This window comes from Magallana gigas, chromosome 6, assembly GCF_963853765.1.
Source record: "Magallana gigas chromosome 6, xbMagGiga1.1, whole genome shotgun sequence".
Taxonomy (NCBI): Eukaryota; Metazoa; Mollusca; class Bivalvia; order Ostreida; family Ostreidae; genus Magallana; species Magallana gigas.
Window position 1 is genome coordinate 29,293,719 of NC_088858.1, and position 26,271 is coordinate 29,319,989.

Genomic DNA, 26,271 nt, shown 5'->3' on the forward strand with positions numbered 1-26,271 from the left:
CACCAAATTTTGCTATATATTTGGATCATCACAAATGCTGATTGGTATAATGGATTCATTCCAAAAATGAGGAAAATATCTTTGAGGATAGCATCATTCTGTATTTAAAATTTCAACAGCGTACAATTTTTACTTTTTCTTTTATGTTATTTCTTATAACGTACTCCTACAAAGCTTCATTTTATCATAACGTCATAAAAGCGCAATGGCAATGCTCCCCTACCGCACAACGTAAAAATCGTGTTAAAAATAAAAATTTCCTTTAAAAATCTAAATATTTTTATCTGTATTTTGTTTATTGTGTTCAATTTTATAAATTATATTGAAAAAAATTCATAAGAAGTTTAAAACAACTGTATTGTATTAAAATGCGCAAAAACATGCGCAATGCAAACTAAAGTCGGCCTCCTTAACTTATTCACATATGGTTATAATGTGAATAAGTTAATATAATATAAATAAGTTACATAATGTCATAAAAGTTGGTGAGCGCTATAGAGAAACATTTTTGCATTGGGTTCTCTTTCTCTTTTTTTTTTTTAAGGGGGAGAGGGAAAGAAAGAGGAGATAAAACTCCCAGACAAAAAATGTATTCAAGAAAATGTTTTTGATTGGGATTGTTGACTCATTCAGAGAGAAAGAGAGAGAGAGAAGAGAGAGAGAGAGCGCATCCCTTGTTGGTCTTCTCTATAATGTAATATTTCACTTAAAAGAATCTGATAACTTGAAAACACTTTATTATAACTTGAAAAAACACTTTATTAAAATTAGCACATGTACTGGTACATGAAGAAAACTTGCAAGGCATATCAATAGTGAAGTGCACACACTGCAAATTTAAACTGTGATAAATATTAATTAAGTGTAAAATAATTCTAAACAAAAAGTTACTAGTTGTGAAGTATTTTCTATCTTCATATTCTACTAGTATTTGCTTATATGGCCTATTTTTTCTGCTAATTTCAAAGAAGTATAAAAATTACATGCAATTAATACATGAACTAGAAACACAGTACATGGAGTATACCTAGTATATGTATACATGTACTATTTTACAAATCTTTGTGAGGGGAATATTAACTATATTTATATTCCCAAATAAACCCTTTCAACAAACATCAAATAAAATATTTTTAATAACAGAAATAAGTGTACACCATTCAAAAAGAAAAAAAACAACCAAAAATCATACATACTGAATTGGCCGGAATATTAATTAGTGTACATTCTAACAATGTAAAGTTATCACAATTAATGAATCCTGGAATTTACATTTGCGTATAACTCTTTAGCATCACAAAAATATCACAGTCATATAAAATCTTTTATATAAATAAAATATAAAACCTTTTCCAGGGTACATCACAATGAACTATATCACAGAAAAAATAATTCAAAACAAGCATTCATGGCAATCTTTTTCTTTGTAAGTGATTCTTGATTTAATGATATACATTCTACAGTAGATTCCTTTGTTTATGAACATATCTTCGTTATGCTTGTTTATAAAATTCATGAACTTTGAATCTACGTCAACAGCAAGAATTTAAAATCACAAACACCGTCCTGACACAGCGTAAGTATATAATAAAGTAATACACAAAATACCGGTGGAAGTGATATTCTTAATTGAAAGATTTGATCTATGAAAATTAATTTCACAAAAATAATTAGGAATTTGTAACATCTGGTAATGTATGTATATCACATTTAGGACTATCAATAAGTAATATTAAAATAAATTTGATACATGTTTGTCTAAAAGAATATAATCCTATTCTTCTATCTATCAGTACCATATTACAAAACTAGTACCTAACAAAAAAAAAGAAAGAGCTATATCAGATTAAAATAAAAACAATATAATCACACACTTAAATAATCGGTATGAGAATTGTCTTTCCCATAAAATCACCTAAGTAACAATTGAAATAAATGACAATGCATCATACACCTGATAAAACCATTTCAATCCAGGTCAAGATGTGTGTGTGTCAAATTGACAGTCACATTTCAAAAAAAAAAATTATTTCATTTCATCTTTCAGAATATAATAAAATAAAAGGGAAAAGAAGAATAATTAATATATGGAATATACATCAACTTTCATATCAATTTAAAAACTGCTTTTCAAAAACTGTATCTAGATACATATGTAGTGTGAGCAAAGAAAAAACATCTACAAATCACTATAAATTAATTCACCTATGAAGGAATTCATCCCTCAAAGAGTCTTTCATTTTCTGAGACATTTTCCTCAACTGTTTAGCTGCACTGCAAGCTTCTGTTAAGGCATCTTCAATTCCATACCTTTCGAGTGTTGGGGTATGCCGCCGCCTTCTACGCCTCGGTGCAATACCTCCGTCATATTCACTCTCGTCCGATAGAAAACCATCATTCTCATCTTCAAAGGAACGGGGGAATTCCCTGAAGGTGACCCTTCTTGGTGGTGGCGAAGCATATACTGGCACAATGAACTGAGGTGGAGGTGGCGGGGGTGGAGGTTGAGGCAATGTTCGACGAGGAGGTAATTGATAGTTATTCAGCCTTTGGATACGATCATTGATGTTATGGATATCATTCATTGTTATTCTTTGACCTGGATATTGAACATCTCCATAGTTTGGTGTTATGGAAGAGTTGGGTAGTTGGAAGTCTTGAGTAGCATGAGGTTGAGTTACACCAAATCGAATGGGGGAACTTCGATTAGGTGTAACTGTATTTGACAGAGGACTTTGTTCCAGTGGGTCTCCCATAGCTGACGTTTGCTGAGATCTATAATCGGCAACAGGAGATGCAGCAACACTATTAGCGTTACCACTTTTCAATTCTTTGACATCATCCATTAGTTCTCTCAATCTTCCATGCCTTGCGTTTCTCACTGGATCAGCCTCAGGAAATAGTCGCAGTCCTGTTTGAGTACTTTGCTCAGTTTCAGTTTGGGTGCCCGTTTCTCCGTGAGCTCCATTTTCTTTCAATGTTCGTACATCTGTAAGAATATCCACAAGCATGCCTTTCTTCAGCGAGGTGTCTGAACCATACGGAGATTGAGAATTATCACTAGGACTGGTAAGCCCTCTCTGACTTTTCATAGTTTTAACTTCCATTAATATACTTTTTAGCAAATCTGTCCTAGAACCATTTGATCTCCTAGTTTGCGCCCCAATAGACTGCAAAGACTGAGTGGATCGATTAATATATCTAGAAAAACCATCTGTTTGAGTTTCCATAGCTCTGGGCATTTGAGTACTAATGTCTCTTTGACTTCCATTCCACAATCCTGAATGAGTTTGAGTGCGAGCATTGCCATGAGTCTGAGATGTTGCATCTCTCAAATCATCTGGATTTGCAGACGGAAATTCACCAGTAATGTAGCTGACAGTAGAGTCATTATCAGAGTAATGGTTCTGTTCAGGTGTTCCTGGCATTGTAGTTTCAATCACTGAATCAAACGCATCATTGTCAAAACTGGAAGCATGCATTGTATAGTAAGTTTCACCATATCCAGATTCTTCACTCTCAGAGTCTAATGCTGCAGCTGACCCCTTTTTTAAACTATCATGTGATCGGTCAAATGGGCGTTTCCCTCTGTGAGGCCTCAACGTTGGTAGCTGTCTTTTCAAAGAGGATTTACTTTGGGATCTTGATAAACTTTGTTTACTAGGCCATCGAAACACATCATCATTATCATCGTTATCATCGTCATCATCATCATCAGATCCAAAAAATGTTCCACGACGTGTTGAACCTCTGGGTGTTTGAGTAGATCTACACTTTCGTTTCTACAGTACAAATAGGAGAATGACAGTTAGATATGCAACAAGTAGTTAGGCCTCTTCCAAAAATTAAACTATAAACTATTCAATGCAACACACAATTCAAATGAGCATTCTAGGAGGCATACAGCGAAGAAATTGAGGTTATTTTTCAAGAGATTAACAAAAAAACCACATAAATATACTATACACTTTAATACTTATTTCAACATCATATTAGTTCCTGGTATAGTTTAAAACTAATGTGATATCAAACATAATCACAAGAAAAGTTAAAGGAGCATACCAAATAAAAAAACATTCCAGTGATCATACTACGAGATATTCAAAGTATGCTAAACTTGCTTTGCATATATATATAAATATATATTTTTATATATATATATATATATATATTTATGAGTTGGGTTTTTTTCTTGGCCTCATGGTACATGTTTATTGCTTTGATATTAAAACTAAGACAGATAACTATATTACTGTTCCAAAAATCTCTCAAAAGAAAGACATTTTTAATTAACTGTATGGATTAGGATCAAGAGTATATATAATACAATTGGCAGCGATTAGATAGGTTAGTTGTACACAGCTCTGTGGAGACTGAGCAAATAGCTAGACCAATAGAATGAAATAAACATGGTACACTATATTGACATTCAATGAGTACAAAGGCTATAAAGGGTATTGATAAATCAATCACTGGCTCACAATACACACCCAGCCATGCAAAGATAAGAATAGAAAGGGAAACATATTGATTCTCCAGTTAAAGCTGATTCAACATGCTACAACATGCAATGGTTACTTGCCCCGCCACTAAAATTTAAAGTACACTGAGAGACTGTCAAAAAGTTAAACTGACAGTAAGCTACATTATTAGCAATGTTTACACATAATCACATGTAAGGAATCTATTTTGAACAGTTTGCTACAAAGAGTATATACATGCTAACAAATGATGAGATGGAAAGTGCATCGGGGCTATAATACAGACAAACCACCAATAGATAGTTATAATTTAGATAAGTGTATATTTGTAAATGTGAAAGGAACAAGCTACACAAGGGTGCATTTATCATACAGCATTCCAACCATACAATAGATGCATCAATCGAAGTGCTAAATGGATATACTTACAAGAAATATTACTGTTGCATTAATTCTAACCGCCACTTCTCCAGGTAGAGCCTACACTAACACAGCGAGATTGTCCCAAGAAATTCCAGTATTAACTTGAACGTACAGTCAGAGATTACTGATTTGTGTACAACAGGGTGCCATTAAAACAATCGGGTGAACACACTGATCCTTCCTTTGATTGCATATTAACTTTCCTATAGGTAGTACGAGGGATTATTCTGGCCCTCCATTTAAACTTGCAAGTCTTAACTTGTCCATTAAATGGCATAAGACCAAAATGTCTTGTGCCAAAGAGGTTTGCACAATGAGCACTATTTTACTCTGTAAACAGTTGTGATAATTTCATATTGAGGTACTTTGAAATCAATTCAGTTTTTCTTAGTTGACTTGAATCGATAATTTATATTTATTATATGTTATTTTTTTTAAACGTGTGGATACCATCCAAAGTAATTTGCAATTAATAATTATTCTCCATATCTAACTACATAATTTACTTAAATATCAATTTAATCCACATGCATATTAAATCATAATTTGATATTAATTTATATTTTAAGACAAGGCAGCTTGATTGGCATTTGAGTTAAAGAATTCTTGATTAATTAAGATATGTCAATCCAAAATTTTTATTTGGTGCATTTACGGTACATCCAAGGGTTGCAACAAGTTCTTCATTGGTGACAGTGGGATCACATTAAGAGGCAGAATTCATGTGCATATATAAACTACAGATTACAGAACCAGAGTTCCCCAAAGTAAAACTCAGTGAACAAATTGATAAATTTTCATTACACTGTTTCCTTTTTATAATCTTTTTACAGACAGTACTGCAGAAAGAAAAGGAAAGGAAAAATATCATTTTCAAACATTAAAACCTTGAACTTCTAGAGTTTGCTATAATTTTATGGGAGGTAATCGTGCCTGTAAACTTGTAAATCCGAATATGCAATCGTGTTAATATGTGAGCCTGAGTATAAATGTGTGTAATTCTGATTGTAGAACCTGTAAAACTTGGGCATATAAACACTTTCAGATTAGACTCGATCAGTTCCTTCAAATGATGCACATTTTGCAGCTTGATTGTTTTTGTTATTCAATTTAATCTCTAACTTTGTACATTTTCAATCTGTTGTTTCTGCATTTGTATTTCCATGCTTGGAAAAAGCACATATGGCATGTTATAAATCGACATATGTAAAGTCTAAATATAGTCTACTGTATATGGCAAATGCTTTCTGCAGGAAAAGGCGTGATGTAATTGTCAGAATGAACCAAAATAAATAATATGCGTAATATTTAATTTGAATGTTATAGCAAGCTTTTTAATGGACGATATTATTTTATTTGGAATGATAATATTATTCTTAGAAAAAGATATTGAAGTATGAAACTGGACCAAACAAGAAGAGGTGCATATACAAAGTGGTGCCAGTGTGATGAATGTGCTAGTTTTCTGTTATTTCCATGGTTTTTTACAATGCGGATTAACCTTTAAATTAGATTCTTAAAACTTAAATCCTTAGATAGTTTGTTTTTTCTTATTGAATGATGTAACTCAGCAGACTGACCCCATGTAACTTTTTTCTTGGGGGGGGGGGGGCTTCTGGCTATGCCAGAAGCCCCCCCCCCCCCCCCCCCCCACACACACACATGGATAAGGATTCTTTTTTATGAATGGTGAGAACAAGTTTTTCCTTTTTTCCTTCCTTTCTATTTTTTAAATTGAAACTGTTTCCATATATGGTCTTGTCAAAATTGGACAAACTTGTAGACTTTACATTTGATAGCTGTGCTATTTCAGAAAAGAGAGAAAAAGATAAGAGACTACAGATGGAAAACTCATAAATATTGATCAGCTACAGGTAAATAACAAAAGATATTTTAAAGCTGCAAATATACTTCTGTAGGAAGAATTAGATTGAAGGCTTGCAGAGTCACCTAGAGAGTGTTTATGCCTGAGTTTTAGAGGTCAACACAATCAGAATTACTTACATCTAAACTCAGACTCACACACCAACATGATAACATATTCAGATTTACCAGTTAACATGTCTGGATTATTGAACATGACTGCAAAGCAAGTGTGCAAACTTTAAGTATCTCATAACAAAACTAAGCATTACTTATTTGTCTCTCTCCTCACAAACCCTTGATAGATTTGCTAGAAAAAGTACATGAGGCTGATGCTTAAGCCATCTATCAATATGCATGTAATATGCATTGTTCTTAAAGCAATTCATCAGACAAGTGTGCAATTTATAGTTGTCAATCTTATCATAGTTGCTTAAATACCAAGGAGACCGTGACCATCTTTAAAGGCCCAACTTAATAGAGGACATAAAGATGAAAAGAATTTAGAGAAATTTGCTTGACCTTTGACTTACAAAATTCAGTTCTAGATCTTAACACATCCTATATCATACAGGCATTATATGGGTGTAAACTATAAGGCAGATGAACCCCAAGAAGAAGAAAGCACATACTCCATACTCGATAAGTATTTTTCACAGAGGCCTGCTATGACCTTGACTTTTCCACATAGAAACTTTATTCAAGGTTACTACTTATCCTTATACTACAGGCAGTGCTGTACCAACCAGACCCAACCTAACTGAAAGGAGACCCTGGGTTTGCTTTTGAGTCTGCTTTGAGTTTGCTCCAGGTCAGCTAGGGCAGACCCAGAGCTAACCCCGAGTAAACCAAAAGTAAATGCAGACACAGAGTGCAAACCCTAATTTCAGAAGCAGACTCCAAAAGCAGACAAGAGGTCTGGTCTAACTAACAGACCTGTCAATCAGGATATTACGCTGACCAATCAGTATGTTGCCTAATCAGATCTCTAATTACATTGTTACTCGTTAAATGTGTTGAACAATGAGAGCGCTGTCCAGTCAGATCTCAACCAGACCACAAGAGCAGACCTTGGGTAATTATTTGGGGTTCGTTCTGCTGTTAGGTTGGGTCTGTTCAGTACTGTAGATGTATGGGGAAATTTGAGTAATTCCATTTAAATCCTCCATTTCATCAATAAAATAAATGCATGACTGTGCATACTAAACAATCATTAGTGAAAAATGATCAAATGTTTAAACATCTGCATTTAGAATATACAATGAGTGGGGCTTTTAGGCAGTAAGATAAAAGGCAGATCTGCTTCACAAAACAGTGCATAAAGCAGTCCCCAAAAGCAGACCCCAAGTAAACCAAAAACAACTGCTGAGTAAACCCCAAGCAGACGCAAATTTTCAAAAAGCAGACCCCGACCAGACCCTGGGTTTAGTTGGGGGTCTGCTCTGCTGTTAGGTTGGGTCTGGTCGGTACTGTTTAATATATAGATTGAGCAAGATTGGATTTAAAAAAAGACACATTAAGGTCAAATCTGGACTTCAAAGATATCTGGTATAACATTTATATGAACTAATACATGTACTTGGTAACTATTTATGTTAGATAGAAACAAAAAAGCATCAAGGGTAAACAATTATGGTCTAGACTAGGATTTTTCAAAGAGTTCTAGTATGACATTGCCCTTTGATCTCGGAAGATAATTCAAGGTCATTGCATATTCTTTATCCATAGGCTCTGTTTGGTGAAGAATGAAACAGACTGGGCCAACAATAGAAAATATATGGTTTGGATAAGTATTTTATATATATTCAAAAAATTTATTCAAAGGTCACTGCATATCTTTTTACCAATAAGTACTCTGTACGTGAAGTATAAGCCAGACTGGAGTAAGGGGAGAGAAAATATGCATTGATCAGATGATGTGGGATGGACGAGACACACAAAAAGACAGATGGACAGACTGCACAGTTCACTATAATAAAGTGCCTGCAGAGCATGGCCCTGACAAATAAAGGTTTTAGAAGAAATATCCTGATTTGAGATGATAATTCTGAACAGAATTCTATCAACAGTCACTACAACTAATTTAACCTATACTTAGTTTTTGACAGCTTGATTTATTCCCCTTTTTATACGTTTGTTTAATACACCATCTAACATTCAAACAATCAACACTATGTACCCCTTATATCTAAATGAATGCAACAAAACTTTTCATACAACAATACCTTACTAATTCAGGATATTTTGGGTAGAAAAAAAATTTCAATGTCTTTATTATTATTTTTTTATACTTAACAGTTTAAAATGTTCAAACAGTTTTAAGTGCCTGCTGAACTGTGTTACATAGTGTTAAAGAAAGAAGTCCCTGGGTTACAGGTATAATCCCTTATGGTATATTCTTTTAAATTTATAAAGCTGATTTCATTGGCCCTTTTTAGTTGCAAAGAAACTAGAAACTTACTTTTAGTTGGTTCACTTTATCTGTCAGACTTGCTTCAGCAGCTTCAATTTTTTCGAGTTCTTTGACAAAGTCCTCCAAATCATCATCCATTGTGTTCTGGGCATCCTGTAATTCCCTGCTCTCCAGTAAGGCTTGTTCTCGCTCTTCAAGCAAATTTTCAATCTGTCCTAACAGCTCGTCCCAATCGTCTCTGACAGCTCGTACCACTGGGTCCACTAGGGAGGGCTTGTGTTGGGTCAAGTCTCGGTAATTATTGACAAACGTGTCTATCTCTGGCCCTTTGGCTGTGACTGCTTCTCTTAGAACCTGCATAATTATATAAAAGATTTAAAAGCTATCTCATCAGCTCAGGGCTTTCAGCCTTTCCCAAGTTAATACACCTGTACCACTAGTTAGTAAAAAAAAAAAAAATTATATGTATCGCAAATCCAACATGGATGTATAAGTTACGGCCAATGTTGCATTGCATTGGGTGATGACACTTTCTAATAAATTCATATGCATCACAGATCCGGTTTTTTCCTTGTGTCACAAAATTTGCAAAATTGTGCAACTTTTTTATTTGCATCAGTCATTTTTTGCAATCTAGATAGTTTTTTTTTATAGCAAACAAGAATGTAAATGATGTCGCATGTTTAATATTTTGCATAGTTAAAGTGATTGTGAAAAACAGTGAAAATTAGATCATCGCAAAAATTACTGGATATAAGGTACATGTAATTCAACATAGCAACAAATGTAGTGGGGTATAAAAATTGATGGGTATTTTATTAAAAACTTAACTGCTACTTAAAGAAAACTTATATGGAGGCTTTCTTACCTGAAGGTTTGCAATCTCTAGCTCAGCAGCCTCAGGATGAAGTTTACTGGGCCTACTCTCTATTTCATGTAGGTCCTCTTGCTTGCTATGTAGCCAATTCCTCAAGTCATTCCTTGTGCGATCAATTGTCTCCCATTGATGAATGATGTCCCTGATATCATTCATTCGTCTTTCAGTCTGAAAACATAATCAAAAATAGAAAAATGTCTACATGAAAAATATCTGTTGTACTTTTATTGCCTTTGCCAAGGGCAATACCTCTCCAATGGCATCCTGTACCATCTCTTGAACAGCTTCAGCAAGCTGGCTGACTGAGTCCTCTACACCAATACTGCCGTCATCCTGCTTGTCATTGCTTTCACCGATATATTCACACTGACTGGCAGCCATAGCATGTTCTTGTTTCATGGATGCCAACCTTTCCCACATTTCCTAAAACACATACAAATGCACATATTTATAGTTGGAAAAGAGTTAAAAGAGCATTGAGGTTTAAAGGTCAAAACATTATTTCTATTATTTTATTCCCTATTTCAAAGATTTTTATCAATCCAAATTATTTCATACAGTGGTTTGCTTCATGGGAGTATTGAAGAGGCGTTTTTAAGAAAGTGAGGTTTGTGACAAACAGGGAGGTTCAATTATTATGGCCGCAATATTTTGAACCCCCCTCCTATTTCAAATCCCATTATAGAATGGGTTCAAAATATTATGGTCGGGATATATTGAACCTATTTCAAATTCCATTGTAGAAAGAGTTAAAAATATTATGGCTATGATATATTGAACCCACCTTCTTTTCAAATCCCATGATAGAAGGGGTTCAAAATATTATGGCCCAGATATACATGTATTGAACCCCCTTACTTTTTCCAATTTCCATTGGTAAGGGGGTTCAATATTTTTCAGCCATTATATTTTGAACCCCCTCTCCAATAGCAATGAAAATTAGAGGAGAGTTCAATATATATTTCAGTCATAATATTTTGAACACCCTCTCAAATGAGATTTGAAATAGGAGAGGGGATCCAATATATAGCGGCCATAATATTTTAAAGGTTGTAGGTTAGATATAAATTTAGTTTGGGGTGAAACTTAAGCAGAAGGAACAACAATTGTTTTTCTAAAGAGGAGAAAAACAAATTGAATATAGTGATTTTTGTGCAAGAACCTACCCTGACAGTTTTTAATTTACACTGGGCATCGTGAAGGTTATCTGGGATACTTTTGTCAATGTCTTTAACCCAAACTGGAAACTCTTCATTGAAAAACTGTTTGTCTCTCTCCAGCAAGCCTTTGTAGTGGCACCATTTCTGTAGAATCTCATCTAGTCTCACCTACAACAAAATTGTAATACATGTTCATTGATACATGTTAGTAATTAATTCAAGGTTTCAAACCTGTTTAATACAACTTTCTTCAACAACAGAGGTCCATAAGGTTTAAGGAAAACCAAAGTGAACTAAAATTAAGTAGACTAATTGTTCATGGAACAATTAGAGGCCTTTCGATCTTTCAAAATTGTTAAAAAAAATCCTCAAAATGTTGATAATTGATAAGTACATGTAATTAGAGAAAAATCAATTTCCAACTCAAAATAAAAAAACAGCCATGACAGGTTTCGAACCTGCTACCATTTTTTTGCATTCCTGTACGCTAACCATGAGGCCACTGCGACTCTTAATAGGAGCATGTTTTAAATTCTATAGGCTGTCAATTGAATGAATGTGATGCGATGCAAAACAATACACACCCGTATGGTTTGATCCGCCGTGTTTACATTCCGGAAAGTGTTTAATACAACATTGAGAAGCGTAATGAATAGATAGGCACTTGTTAATAAAAATCAATGCTGCTTATAAACAATGTGGCCAAACAGTGTTGACTAAGAAATAAACAGGCCAGGTCAAACTCTCGTCGCGAGCGGTTATTTGAAGATGTTGTAAGGCCATGTCGGATTAACTGATATGCATTCTCCTGTATATTTGAAATGCACGTGCTCAGAAATCTATTATCTGTCATGCATTTGTGGAGTACAAGTACGGAAAATCTGAAATGAATTAAGGCCAGTCATGTATTTCAGCCAAGTCGTGGAAGAAATAAAAAGTAACACACTGAAAGAAAATGTAAACTAAATTCATATAAAATTGGGGTCTGGGAAGTTATCCTTCATAGAACTTCAACAAATACCGTCACAGGTTGCTGATAAAAATGTAAACACAGATTTTCAGTGAAATTTGAGCATGAATTTATTAGATACAAGTATATAAACAATTATTTTATAAGCAAGTAGGCCTATATTTATCTGTCAAATTTTCATTCATGTCTAATACATATTTCTTTTTCGATATCATCAACATTGCGATGTATCCAATATTGATACGATATCGATTTTACATTGTCAAAATTGCTGATATTTGCCATTTCCATTGTTGACATTGTCAACATCGCAACGTCGATGATGTTGAATCGATGTTGAGTTTTCATCATTGACACCGAAATTGCCGATATATCTTAAACGTTAACATCGTTGACATCACAATGTCGACGATGTTGAACCAATATCGAGTTTACCTTGTCCACATTGACAACACCTCTTCGACAGTGACTTCGTCGATGTTGTTAACATCGCAATGTATATGACATTGAACAGAAATTGAGTTTATATTATGGATATTTCTTGGAAGTTGTCCCTTGCAACTCTCTAGAATCTCTTTATTCTTGATTAATATATGGATTCACATGATAGAAATCTTGGTACCAGTATTTTTTTAAGTAAAAAATTTGGAAGTACTTGTATGTTCAATGCACAATGTTTTATCAATATTGTCGACATTGCAATGTTGGCCAACATGGAGTCACCATTGTGTTAATATCATATTAGCATAATTATTAAATAAGCATTTGCATTAAACATCATCATGTGAATCCATATGTTATATTGTTCCAGAATAAAGATATTCTAAAGAGTTTGAACCCATAATGTAAAAATAAAATAAAATTGACACCCGGTTACATTAACAGTGGTAGAACCATCGGTGATATTTTTGATCTGCCAGGTAATTTCATATTTTTCCCAGTTCAATTTTCTACGTCGGTGCACCGCTTGCATTCTCTGTTTATTCATTATTGTTTCAAACACTTTGATAATCAAGATTTTTTTTTAAGTGGGACCAAAACAATGTCTAACAAAAACATAGTAGAGAGACTGAGTAAGCTCACACTGACGATTCAAAATCTCGGTAGCGAATATTTGGAATATGTATATTACATTTTTTAAATACATTGTATTAATACATTGATTGAGTGATAGTATGGTATTTAAAATTTCAGTAGCCCTGCAGGACAACCTTTATGACTTGTTTAATAGCCCAACCTCAAGTTTCAGTTGTCCCGGGCTAACATTAGTGTCGAACCCTGAAAAAGTACATGTAGATAAATAATTTTAGCATTAAAATCATGTGTATTTCAAATCTGACTTTTTGGTATTCGATTTGGCAAAAGTATGATGTTCATTGGATCACTCAAAATATGTTTAATGTTCAACATTGATGAGTTGGAAATATGAATGATCATTTTTATGAGGAATCCACCACACGTTTAAATGTTGATCAACTAGCTGGGATTAGGGGAATTCAATAATATTACGTACAGTACCGATCAGACCCAACCTAACAGAAAGTAAACCCAGAGTTTAGTCTTGGTTTACTTTCTAGGTTTATTCTGTACATATGTAATACATAAAGTATGTGTATACAAAGTAGGGGTGGTTGACGTAGGAGTGGGCGATAAGCATCAGGTAGTGTGACTTGGGGTCCGCTAAGTAGTATAATATAGTTTGTTCTTACCAATACCGAAACTGTCTTAATAAAATTAAAATTTCAAACAAATGAAAATTTAATTCAACTTTTCATTGAAGTTAATTTCTCCGGTGTATTTATAGCACAACGTTTAAAAAATGCATCTATAAAAGAACCTCTGTATGCTATACTAAAAGGTGCGCTTGATTAAGATACAATTATCAAACAAACTTAATAACAACCAGGGTTATTTGCTGATACCTAAGCTTTATTATGTTGAAGTTGAATAATACCAAAGTGTTCAAACAAACATTCCTCACCATACAAAATCGATGGAAAGCTATTTAAAACGTTCCAGTGTTTTACGGTGAGCACATTTCACAAATGTCTACCTCTACCTGGAGAGAACCCACATGAATATTTGAAATACTTTATTCCATAGGTCAGTTTGACATGCGTTCCGCAAGTAATAGCTTTCACTTGCTATAGGAAAAACCTCCAAATTTTCATACATTTCATTTCTTTAAGTACCGGCCTAATGTTGTACAAACTTCTCATTTTCACAGGAGTTTTCTAAATGTATAATGTGTCTTTTGTCTTTTCCACAAGTTTGAACATGGTTAGGTTGACAGTAAACAAAGGCTTTGAAATGAATGCCCATCCTCGATTTACTATATAAAATCTCGAATGTCGGTTGACCCCTACTATGTTGTAAAGCATATACACTAAATTCACTGCTAAACTTGTTAATTCTTTTGGTTTAAAATCAATAGATGATGTGGTATTATATAAATAGTGCCTGTTTGGGAGGGTAACTGTTGAAATTGGCACCCTGAGAAACCCATTGTCAACCGACACAAAGTGGAAGTTGACAATGGTTTTCGAGGGGTGTCAATTTCAACAGTTGCCCTCTCAAACGGGCACTATTTATTTTATTATTCTGAATGTCATATTTTTTAAAGAAAATTTTGCTGCTTTTATATAGAAATGAAGTGAATTATACGACGAACTGTACGCGCATAATTTACGCGATGTAACAATTTGTTGTGTTACCCTTTGCCAAGTGTGTTGCTAACGCTGAGGGTAATAGAACAGATTGCCAACTGCGTCTGAACAAATCAGATTTCGGTATTTAACATGAAAGTAAAATAAAAAATATTATGCTTAATTTGAGTCTTAATTTTTTTCACTTTTTATCAGGGCACGTAAGAGCTTCTAAATAAATAATTTCTTTGTTGATAATGGTATAATTTAGTTCCATGTATTAATGATGAACTTTTGGTTTATGTGAAACAGTATTAAAACTAGACACAATCTCATTGCGAGCAACAAGTGGGTCTTCCATTTGATTATTAATAAATGATAGGGTTAAATCAAAATGTTGACATTTGGTACGAGTTACTGTATTAACTTCCATTTAAACTAATTTTTTGACGTACACTGCAATATTGAGATTTCCGGAAAAGGTCATTTTAAAACTGCAATATCTCTGCAATGCGTTGTCTGATTTTAAAACGGGTTTAGTTTTGTATTCAGTGCAAAAATGTCTACAAAATGTATATGCTTTAAAAATCCAAAAATCGAAATTTTGGAATCACTTCCGGTGACGACCGGAAGTGACGGACGACCTGCTCATCAATCTTAATATCAAATCAGCATTAAAAAGTATCAAATTCAAAATATGTTCACAAATAAGTACAGTTGAGCTTGCACAAAAAGTTAAAAAATCTGCCAATTATTATCTACGCATTTTTATTCCTATTTAACCCCCCCCCCCTTTGTGGCCCCACCTTTTTCCAGTGAATCATGGTTTGAGGTTTGATCAAACTTTGATCCGCACATCCTATATGCTCTCACATGAATACTTTTACAGAAGATTTTTTAAAGATTTTTCTCTATATCTTCCTATGTATAATTAAATCTGACTTCCTCCCTTTTGTGGCCCCACCCTACCCCTGGGATTATGATCTAAACAAACTTGAATCTACACTACCTGAGAATGCTAAATCCACACAAGTGTGAGATTTTCTGGCCAAATTGTTTTTGAGAAAAAAAGAATTTTTAAAACTATTTTCTTTATAAATTACTATGTTAAAATTCATTCCTCCCATTGATTCCTCACCTAACCCATGGGGACCACAATTTCAACAAACTTGATTCTACACTACCTATGGATGCTTCCACACAAATTTGAGCTTTCTGGCCAAATGGTTTTAAGAAAAAAAATTTTGAAAAATACCAACAAATTTCCAAAAATTCTATATTATCTCCCCTTTAAAAAGGGTGTGGCCCTTCATTTGAAAAAACATAAATCCCTTTCACCCAGTGATGCTTTGTGCCAAGTTTGGTTGAATTCAGCGTGGTGGTTCTGAGAAATGAAAATGTGAAAAGTTTATGCCAACAACAACGACGACGACAACAATGAGAAACAACGGACAAATCTTGATCAGGTGCACATCTTCAGATGATGTTCAACATTCGAGGGCTGTTCGGAAATTATTGAAACATTTATTCTTATACCTTTGAAAAAAATATAAATCATTGAAATTTCACCAAATAGTAGACAAGGAGAGAGTTTATCAATGTACAACATTTCTAGTCCATGGCATGATTAGATCTTTCTTGTAAGCTGACCAACTTGCCTTCCTACAGTGACCCGGAGCAACCGCAAACTTATTGCAACGTCACTTTAACGCGTCTTATTGCTCCTATGTTTTAAACACCTTACAAACGAACGAAAATTAGAATTATTATTCATTTCCCATCTTTTGTTTTCATTTCAAGAAGTCAACATTTACCTATTCTCTCCATTCTTATTTTTTGTTGTGAAAAAATCAAGTCATTTCTACCCAAAAGTCAGATTACTGTGAAACGTTTCCTACAGTCATTCTGTACATATGTTAGAACTGTTGACATAGTTGGTGGGTAAAAAGTACTTGATATTTAATTTGTCCATTTGTCTTAATTATAGTTAACAATCAGTGAAAAAAGACAATAAACTGAAACTCTTCATCCCTCTCCATTATATAGTTTGACTGTTTAATACCAGTGCAATAACCCTCAAATCATGTAGGCATAGATCACAATTCAAAGTCAGATTTCTAATTAATAAAAGAAGGCTAGGTTATAACTACCTATGGTTAGTGAAGCTGACTGGGAAATGATGACTTTTAAATCACCTTTGATCTCAAACACCCACAAAACCAACCTTAATTAGGCCACATAAAATTAATATTTAGATTCTCATCCCGATTTGCAAAAAATATGGGGCGGGTGGGCGGATTTTATTTATTATTTTTTAACTTTAAAAAAAAAACCTTTTCACCGTTCATGTTCTAGAAATAACAACAGCTGTATTCTTTTAAATTGTTAATGTTGGTATGAGTACACAAACCCACTTGTATTATTTTAATTCCATTTTATTTGGACTTAACTGTTAATGCATGAAGACAATTGTATCCTTACGATAACAACATGACTGGAATCAAACGGTAATGTACATGTTTCCGCAGTCATTTTTTTCCCCCCCAATTTTTTTCTTCAAAATAAAATGCATTGGGGTGTGCCATTTCAGAGGGGCAGGCATTGATGAGAATCGAAAAATTAATTTTATGAGGCCTTATCATAAAAAATAGCAGAATACATGCTTTCTAAATTTCCTTTATTTGGTTAAAATGATGCAACATTGCAGTTCAATGTGTTATAATAATGTCTAAATATTTATTGTAGAATCAAAAGTATTTCATATCCCACAAAACCGGAATATCAGACACTAGCTAAATTACAAAAACAACAAAAATAAATAATAATAAAAAACAGTTTTATCACAGCATTCATTTCAATAAAAAATTCAAAATGCAAGTATACATCAAATATTGATCAAGTTTATGCGATCTATATCCATGTTTCTGACAGTCATGTCATGGGAATGTATTAAATAACACAGCAGCAAAGAATAATACCTAAATCTTTGGCTTGCTTTAAACTTTAAGTGGGGCAGTTTTGATTGTCTTTCTTAAAAAAATATTAACATACCTCAATTGTCTTTTATATGTAAAAGTAATATTAAAAAAAAATACCTCAAAAAATGATAATGATCATTTTTATCACAATGAAATTATCTTTTATTGATGTATGGAATCATTACAGTGACTTAAAGTGGGGCTAAAAGTTTCACTTACAAGACAATCACAGGAACTAGGGAATTCGCTGTGTATTTTATCATAAAGACTTATCATATCTTATACATGTATATAAAAATATACATGTCTTTTTATCTATTAAGCTGCATGGTAACATTGTTGGACGGATAATATCAGCTAAATGCAAAATTGTGTTGATCACAGCATCAAATCAATGAGCACCAATAAATAATGTATAAAATATGAAATTAATATGGATGAAAATTAGCTAACAGTGAAAAAAAAATCTTAAAAAAATAGAAACCAGAACATCACACAGTTTAATACATGCTTTCATAAATATATATATGGCATATACTATATGTCATGCAAGCCAAACTTCAATGTCTGCATTAAGTCTTATTGATGGTTAAATTATCTAGCAAATAAGTTACACTGAGAGAACTCAGTTGAAAGTCAGAATATGTTGTAAAGTCACTACTTGGTATATATTTACACAACTGAACAGCTAGTCTATGAGCACACGATATTATATATAGCACTCTCTTGCTCGATGGACTCCTGGTGTAAGGCATCAGAACTTAGTACCAATAGAGATCTATGTGGTCTAGCACGACCTGTCAAGAGCCAAAAATCAATACTTAATAGTAAGAAGAATCAAGTCATTTATTCTGAGTTTAAAAATAATGTTGATATTTATTCTCAAGTTGTGAGTTTTCTACAAGTAATAAAAACCAAGCAACCAACAGATTCAAGAGTCAAGCTATGAGAACAGAAAAACAGTGCAGAGAATTCAGTTTTCTATTTATAGAATCACTACAGTAGGATGGTCAAAAAGTCAGTTACACTTGACATCTTTTCTAATCTATCGATCACAAAATTTCACATTATATGCAACGGGTTAAATTACCAAACTTAACAGAAAGACTCGCAAAATGTTTAAGTTGATCAAATGAAAGTTTTGAAGTTTTAGATTTTTCAAGATTTATATAAATTAAATGTCAAGTGTATACAGACAGTGTTTACAGAAGGATATACAGGACAAACATAAATACAATATAAATATATATAGATATTTATACATAATCCATATACATGCAGCTGTGTTCAGTCTCATGTAAATAAAGAAGCAATGCTTTACAGTTTGCCATATACTTTAGAATGTCTCAGTATTAGTTCACAGTTTTTAAAAAAATCAACCGTATTTTCATTATGCCGACTTAATGCAGACATGTTCAGGCAGATTAAATATGAGCTGACTAAACTGATTGTTGTTGTCTCAAGCTGGTTGACTATAAAAAAAAGAATGACTCTCTTACACAGGAGATTTTATTTGGGCAACTTTTTGACCATCTTGCTGCATAATAGGTTGTAATCTTCCATTTAATGACTCCGAGAATTGTTGTGTGTTCACCAAAGAAATCACTACACAGATTGCTACACTCTATATCCACCACGTGCTAATGAAACAACCTGTGTTATAGGTCATGTAACAAATTTTCTTGGAAGATTGTGTACTTCTACCAAAACAGGCAATATACAGGGATACTTACCATATATACCACCATATATTACGATCAATCAGAGCTAAATAGAGTAATAACTAGAAACTTAAATTTACAAACTGTTATATTTACCCTTATCTGCTCTGCAGTTGACTGTAGATTAAGGTAGCTCTCCTCAAGGTTCTGAAGCTGAGACTGTATTTGTTGAGCAAGTTTTGGGACTCTTACATTATCGTCCATCAAATGGCGACCTCTTTTATTCACATTATCGAGAGTTCTTCGATAATCTTCTATTTCTTTGATCAAAGCCTTCAAAATAAAGTTTTAAATCTGATGATTCGTCATAAAGGTCTAAATACGAGATAAAGTGCTTTAAAGCCCCCTAAAACGAATTTATGGATAGAGCTCTGAAATTTGCTCAAGTATATAAAGTGTCTGATTAATATCATAATACCTATATGATATATTGATGATGATTTAAATTTACTAAAGCTACATTTTAACCTCAACCTCAAAAGGAATTGTAGGTATTTGAACACTACTACAGACGATTTCTATACTAAGATATGCAAATTTAATCATGTGTCTAAAAATGGTGCTATATATGAAGAAAAAATTAAGGTTTTTCAGGTTTGGTTTTTTTTTTTTAAGGCAGGACATGGTCCATTTTATTGACATCATAGAGGAAGAGGTAATGAAGAATGTTGTGAAATTTCTACTTTTAACTAAATAAATTTCAAAGTTTTGATCCTTGTCATAACTGCAGCTATTTTTCAATAATTCACTTTCTGAAAAAATCAAAGAGAGCAGAATTACCCTGTGCTTGTCAATCTGTCTTTGAGTCAGTTCCATAGAGCTGACATTAAGTGAGTTGTGTGACATCAGTTTAAAGGAAATTTGAAGAAGCCACTTTTCACTTTCCTGCTGAGATTCATGGAAATCTAAATGGTCATGATAAGACCGCTCAAGGTTGGCCACCACTTCCTGCAATGTTAAGGAATTGTAGGTATTTGAACACTAGACCTTTTCTTCTTTTGAAATTTAAGTGCTACAGGGACATGAAAAATCATAACACAATGTATTTATAAATGATTTGAATAATATTGACATTTTATAGCATGAACTTACTCTGGCCCTGTTCAGAACCTTGTCATAACGGTTTTGGACATCTGCAAGAGAATTGGACACCTCTGGGTTTTCACTAAGGGCCTCAAGATTAGCCACCCTCTCGGCCAGTTCATTGACCAAGCGGTGATGATTTTCGACATCGCTGAGGACAAGTTTGTACTTGTCGAGCTGTGTTTTCTTTTCTACTAACTGTGCCTTTGGTTCTGGCTCCGCATATAATGTATTCTCCATATCTGCCAGCCATTTGACCAAACTTCCATAGTATTCTTCATAGTCATTCCACCTGTCCTGAACTCCCTCTAGCATGGAGCTACATTCAGATATAGCCATGTTTAGTTTTTCCCATTCATTTGTAAGTTCTGTCACCTGCTGCTCTATTAAGCGTTTACCGTCAGAGGAAGTATTTGGTAATATCCTTTCTGCTAAGTCACACACAAGATTGACTTTCTGTAAACCTTCATCCATGCTTGCTGTTATATCCTAAAATGATAAAATTTTGAAATGAATTAATGACAAAATCATATGTCATACTTGTAACATAAAAAAAACAAGGCCCAGTGGTCTTATTAACAATAACCTGAATATAATAGAGCCCTGTAGAGAATTCACAGTGAGGATTATGTAGAAAGTTTACAGAGAGATCATTGATGCTAACAAATTATGATCAGAACTTTCAGCTTACTGAGATGAGGCATCACCTACATGAGACACCCATCATCATGTTAAATGAAATCAAAGTTCATGATCTATTTCATAATATGTTACAAGAAAAAGATATGTCTGGTTAACTTATACAACATCACATACTTTAATGTGACTTTTTCATTCAAATCATGTAAATATCAAATCATATAAATTGTATTTTCCTTATAATACTGTTACATATGATACAATACAATATTGTGCTCAGAAACATGCAAGTTTGACAAAGTTAGGGACAGCAAAAAACCATTATTTGTAAAACTGTCTGTATTAATTTGTACCAAAGAACAGTCTTGTTCACAAAAACTTAAATCGTACGCTCCTACAGCCCCTTTTAAAGCTTTATTAGTCATTCTAATATCAATCAAACAATTATGCATTAAAGAAAGTATTACTTACTTTGATGTCTTCAATACGTTCCTGGATGCTATGCCAGTCTCCGCAGGTGTCATTGCATGCAGTAACTCTTTCATCCATATCAGCTAACCAATGGGCAGCAGAGTCAAAGGCTTCATTGTACATCTTATGATCTCTGGCATTCTCAGACAACTTCTGAATCATATTCTATAAAGAATTTTGAAAATTTTTAAAAATACATATTTTGTGGTTTTGAAAGCCAATAATATATTTCATGGATCATTGATTTATGGGGGTAGGGTGAAGGTGGAGTTGTTAGAGTCCTTAATTTACTGGTCCTTGGTATATGTAATGATATAGAAAAAAATAGTAGACAATAACACAATATTCCTTTGATTTATAAGCACTATACATAAGCCACGACACATATAATAAAGTGAAATTTTGTCAAATTTTCAGGACAACCCATCCCTTCTTCACAACAAAATTTAAAAATACGTAAGAAAGGAGAAAACCTCTACAAAACTAGCACTTAACTAAAAGGTTCACTTGTATATAACAAAAGAATTGACCTGTAGGGCTGATACTGGTTTCTGTCTTTACAAAGAGCAAAAATTTTTTATACACCCCCCCCCCCCACCACTACCCACAAACATGATACCATTTGTCTAAGACCTATGGTACTTGTAGAAATCCTACCTTGGCCTGAGATACCAAGCCCTGGTATTTGACAGATAGCTGCATCATATTGTTGCTGACTTTTGGATCTGTACTCCGCTGGCACACAGCATCTCCACACTCTTTTACATTTTCAAGATTCATTTTCTTTTTTAAAATCTCTTCAAAGATATCCTTAAAATAAGAAATAAATAATTGAAGTGAATTTTCTTTATGTATAAGTTTGATTACTCCATCACTATGGAGTTTGTTTTCATATTTCTATCAACTGAGAAACTTACAGTTTTTGTGATAGAAACTAATTTGATTTACCAGTAGTACTGTAATAATAATAATGAATGATATTACCTCTCCTTCCATAAGCTGTTGTTGTTTGCGTTGCTCATCAGGCTTGTTTTCCATCAGTCCTTTTATTCGTGAATCCATCCTATCGATCCACTGTAAAAATCTTTGGTATTCTTCATCCAAGTCATCCCAATTTCCAATACAGGATTCTAGATTAGACTCCATTTCATTAACAGAGGAGGCAAATGTGTTCCAATCATCTTTTAGGTTTTGGATCTCCTTTACAATGGCTTCCTGACCCCTTGGTGCTGTGGTAGCCATTACTCGTTCACCCTGTTGAGTAGCATTGTTTACCATATCCTGCCCTTGTCTCATTTCTCCTTTGAAATCCTGTATTGAGGAAATAATATGAATTGAGTCCACCTTTATTTTTATACGAGCCAGACTATACGTGCTTTAAATAACAGTTTGACAAATAAAAGAAAAAACACACACAATCAATTGTTGTAATCAAGCAAATTGATATAAAAATGCTTTGAGCATCAGAAAATTTCCAAAAATTAGCATATAGGTATTTTCCAAAGATTTTCGACCATACTGTACACATAAAGCATTTCCTTGAATGACATCAGTGAACACACAAAAGAATTGTCATTAACTCACAACAGTATTCCATACCTTGAGTTGTTGTAACCTATCCTGTAAGATTTTCTTGTCTCCAGAATAATCACTTAGTCTCTGTAACCTGTGACGATTATTGGCCAGCCAGTCCAAGCAAGCAATATATGCTCTTCTATACTCCTCGTGTCCTTGAACTTGTTCATCAAAGCAGACAACCTTTTCCCTGGCGAGGCCTGTCAGTCTTGTAAATCGCAACTTTAAGTCTGCAACCATACTGCGAGGCCTCACGTCTTTCAATTGATCTGCCTTGTCTTCAAGCCTGTCTAGACTATCTTGATGGGCAGCTAAATCGTTTTGGATTGCCTAAATGATAATATAATGGTAGTCTTAAGCCCTGTTTACATGATGTGATTTTTCAGATCTGACCCACCACATCTTACAAATCGGACCGTGCAAATAAGAAAATCATAAGACATATATGAAGTGAGATGGAGTCAGATGAATGTCAATTTAAATTCAACTATATAAACTTACTTTGTATCTTTCAAGGCTAGATCTTTTTTCTGGCAAGTCCACGCGTAGCTCAACGTCTGTCTTAAGTTTGTTTTCAACTTCAGTTAACCATGATGAAAGTTGTTCGTAGCAGCGATCAAAGTCTCCCCACTGAGAAAGAGCGGATTCTAAATTCCTCTTGCCCTGGGAAACATCCGTAAGCAGATTTTCATACTCTGATTTAGCCTTATCCGTTTCTTGGCGGATCATGTGACACCCTCTCTGACTAGTGTTGGGTAGAGTTCTTTCAGAATTTTCCAGCAAACTTCGAAGATAACAGTGGCCTTGGTCCAATGCTGCCTGCAGATCCTGTAGGTTAACAAAAGGCCAATAGGCTGTAACAGTCACCTGAGTACCATAGCTCATACACAAATATGGGAGTAAAGAAGATTTTCTAAGATCTAATAAATTTTTACTAAATGGTATTATTGGCACCACCATAGAGCCTGAACCCCTGACCCAGGACCATGAATTCCAAAATTTTGGAAGAGGGATTCATCATAACCAAGCATTAAGTTTTTTCTTCACATGAAAAAGATTTTTGAAAACTAGCCCCTTTTTTTGCCTATCTAGCTCCATCTGTCGCGCCCCAAGGGTGGTAGAGCCTTGATTTTAAAAATTAAGATTCCTCTAACTATAGAGATGCTTAACACCAAAATTGGTAACAAAGACCCTTGTAATTTTCAAGGAATTTTTTAAATAACAATATCTAATTCTTAGGGGGAAAAAACTTACCAAAATCTGTCCCAATTTGCCATCAACATCATCTTTGGTCCCTGACAAATCATGCACATTTCTGAGTGCCTGTTTAGTCTCTGTAAGCCATGTCTGAAAGTCTGTGCAACTCTGATTGTAGTTCATATGGTTCTCATAGAAAAGCTCAAGATTTTTCACAATATCCTGAAATTCCATCACAATAAAATGAATAAACAAATTAGCTTGTTTTTGTTTTACCTATTAATGAATAAAAACAAGAGGCCCATGGGCCACATTGCTAACATGTTAACTTTTCTTTTAACATGACCGCGTACAGTGCAAGTGTGCATGACTTTGCAAATCTTAAAGTGCCCACCAATTCACATATCCATAAAAAGTGTATGCTCAACAAAATCCACAAAGGAAAGAATCCTTCAAAAACAATTATGAACCTTCTACAGTAATTGCAAATTTTTCTGTCAGTTCTTTTTTTAATTTTATATACGGAACCGCAATCTAATGGTGCTTGAACTTGATGTCATCACTAGTTCTTTGCATAACAAAATCAAAACTTGATATTAAAATGATTTAAAAGTAGAACAAACCTTGGACATGCTGATCACACTGTGGTATCTGGTTGTTAGCTGTGTTATAGCATGAGAAGTCTTGGCATCAGCATTGGTTTGTAAAAGAGCTTGAGCCCTTTCATTGACTCGATCTAGTGAACTTTGATGAGTTAGAACTTCTTCCATGTAATTCTGTATAAAACAATGATAACTCAATTCAACAAATTAAAATAGTAGCATTTACCCCTTTCATATAATGTGTGTTCATGAATGTGTATAGCTAACCTGGTATTGTTCCCAATGCTTTTTCTTTTCATCTAAGTTACTCTTCAAGTCAAGATCAGATCGTAAGTAGGTTTCCGTTTCCTTCAGCCAGCTATTGAACTGATTATAACTGTCTTCAAACTCGTTCCAACGACTAAGACATCTTTCCAAATCATCTTGAGCTTCCTTGAGCATGACATGATACTCTTCAAAATCCCTCTTCATTACACTTAATTCCTTGCGTATTTTGGTCTGGCCAGAAGGAGAAGTGGAGGATAGAGTATTCTCTCCTGTTTTTGTGGCATCATTTAGTCTCTGTGTACCCTCTCCCAAGTCTGCTGAAAGACCCTGTGTTACAGAACAGCAAAATATTACTGCATTCAATGTACATGACTTTAACATGAAACTGTGTGCGCGAGTATGTGTGTGTGTATGTGCAAAAGTGTGTTACTCAATCTTTATCTTCCATATGAAGGACCATAATCACAGATTGTGAGCACGTTTATGGTTTATTAGTACATTACAAGTGCTGTATGTAAAGTTCAATAGCTGAAGTTAAAGTGGACATTCATTAATAAAGAAGTCAATTTGGTAAATTGGATAATTGGTGACAAGGATTTCAAGTCCAAAGTTTCTTTATCACAAGCCTTTTCTGGATTTAAACGTCCATCTTCAGGTGAACATACATATGAACATAAATATCTTTTGTTTGTTCACATGAAGACCCATGTTTAAATCCAAAAAACACTTGTGAGAAAGAAACTTTGGAACTATGCATTTGTTTTCCTTTTTTTTTTATTCTGAGCCTAAAGATGCATGTGATAGGTACTGTCTTAAAGTGTCAAACAAAATCAAAACAAACCCGATCTCACCTTTGAAAGTCTGGACATCTATAAATTACAGTGCTTAACAGATACACAAAAATTT

The 26,271-nt window shown here is 33.9% G+C and overlaps 1 protein-coding gene across 2 annotated transcripts in view; it reads right to left on the reverse strand.

Moving 5' to 3' along the window:
- Positions 1-720: 720 nt before the first annotated feature.
- LOC105329309 (muscle-specific protein 300 kDa) overlaps positions 721-26,271 on the reverse strand; it is an 85,710-nt gene continuing 60,159 nt past the window's right edge. Inside the window, exons 70-86 of one of the 2 annotated variants that reach the window (XM_066088856.1) lie at positions 26,217-26,234; positions 25,366-25,692; positions 25,120-25,272; positions 24,554-24,718; positions 23,801-24,127; positions 23,324-23,629; positions 22,709-23,035; positions 22,382-22,534; positions 21,725-21,889; positions 20,624-21,103; positions 20,312-20,479; positions 19,628-19,804; positions 11,224-11,385; positions 10,307-10,480; positions 10,049-10,225; positions 9,229-9,534; positions 721-3,782 (exon numbers count right to left, since the gene is read on the reverse strand). In XM_066088856.1, coding sequence (XP_065944928.1) covers positions 2,202-3,782; positions 9,229-9,534; positions 10,049-10,225; positions 10,307-10,480; positions 11,224-11,385; positions 19,628-19,804; positions 20,312-20,479; positions 20,624-21,103; positions 21,725-21,889; positions 22,382-22,534; positions 22,709-23,035; positions 23,324-23,629; positions 23,801-24,127; positions 24,554-24,718; positions 25,120-25,272; positions 25,366-25,692; positions 26,217-26,234 — 5,166 coding nt within the window. In that variant the 3' untranslated portion in view covers positions 721-2,201. Of the gene's footprint in view, positions 3,783-9,228; positions 9,535-10,048; positions 10,226-10,306; positions 10,481-11,223; positions 11,386-17,495; positions 18,608-19,627; positions 19,805-20,311; positions 20,480-20,623; positions 21,104-21,724; positions 21,890-22,381; positions 22,535-22,708; positions 23,036-23,323; positions 23,630-23,800; positions 24,128-24,553; positions 24,719-25,119; positions 25,273-25,365; positions 25,693-26,216; positions 26,235-26,271 lie in introns of those variants that run through there. The other variant, XM_066088857.1, reaches the window with a different exon arrangement.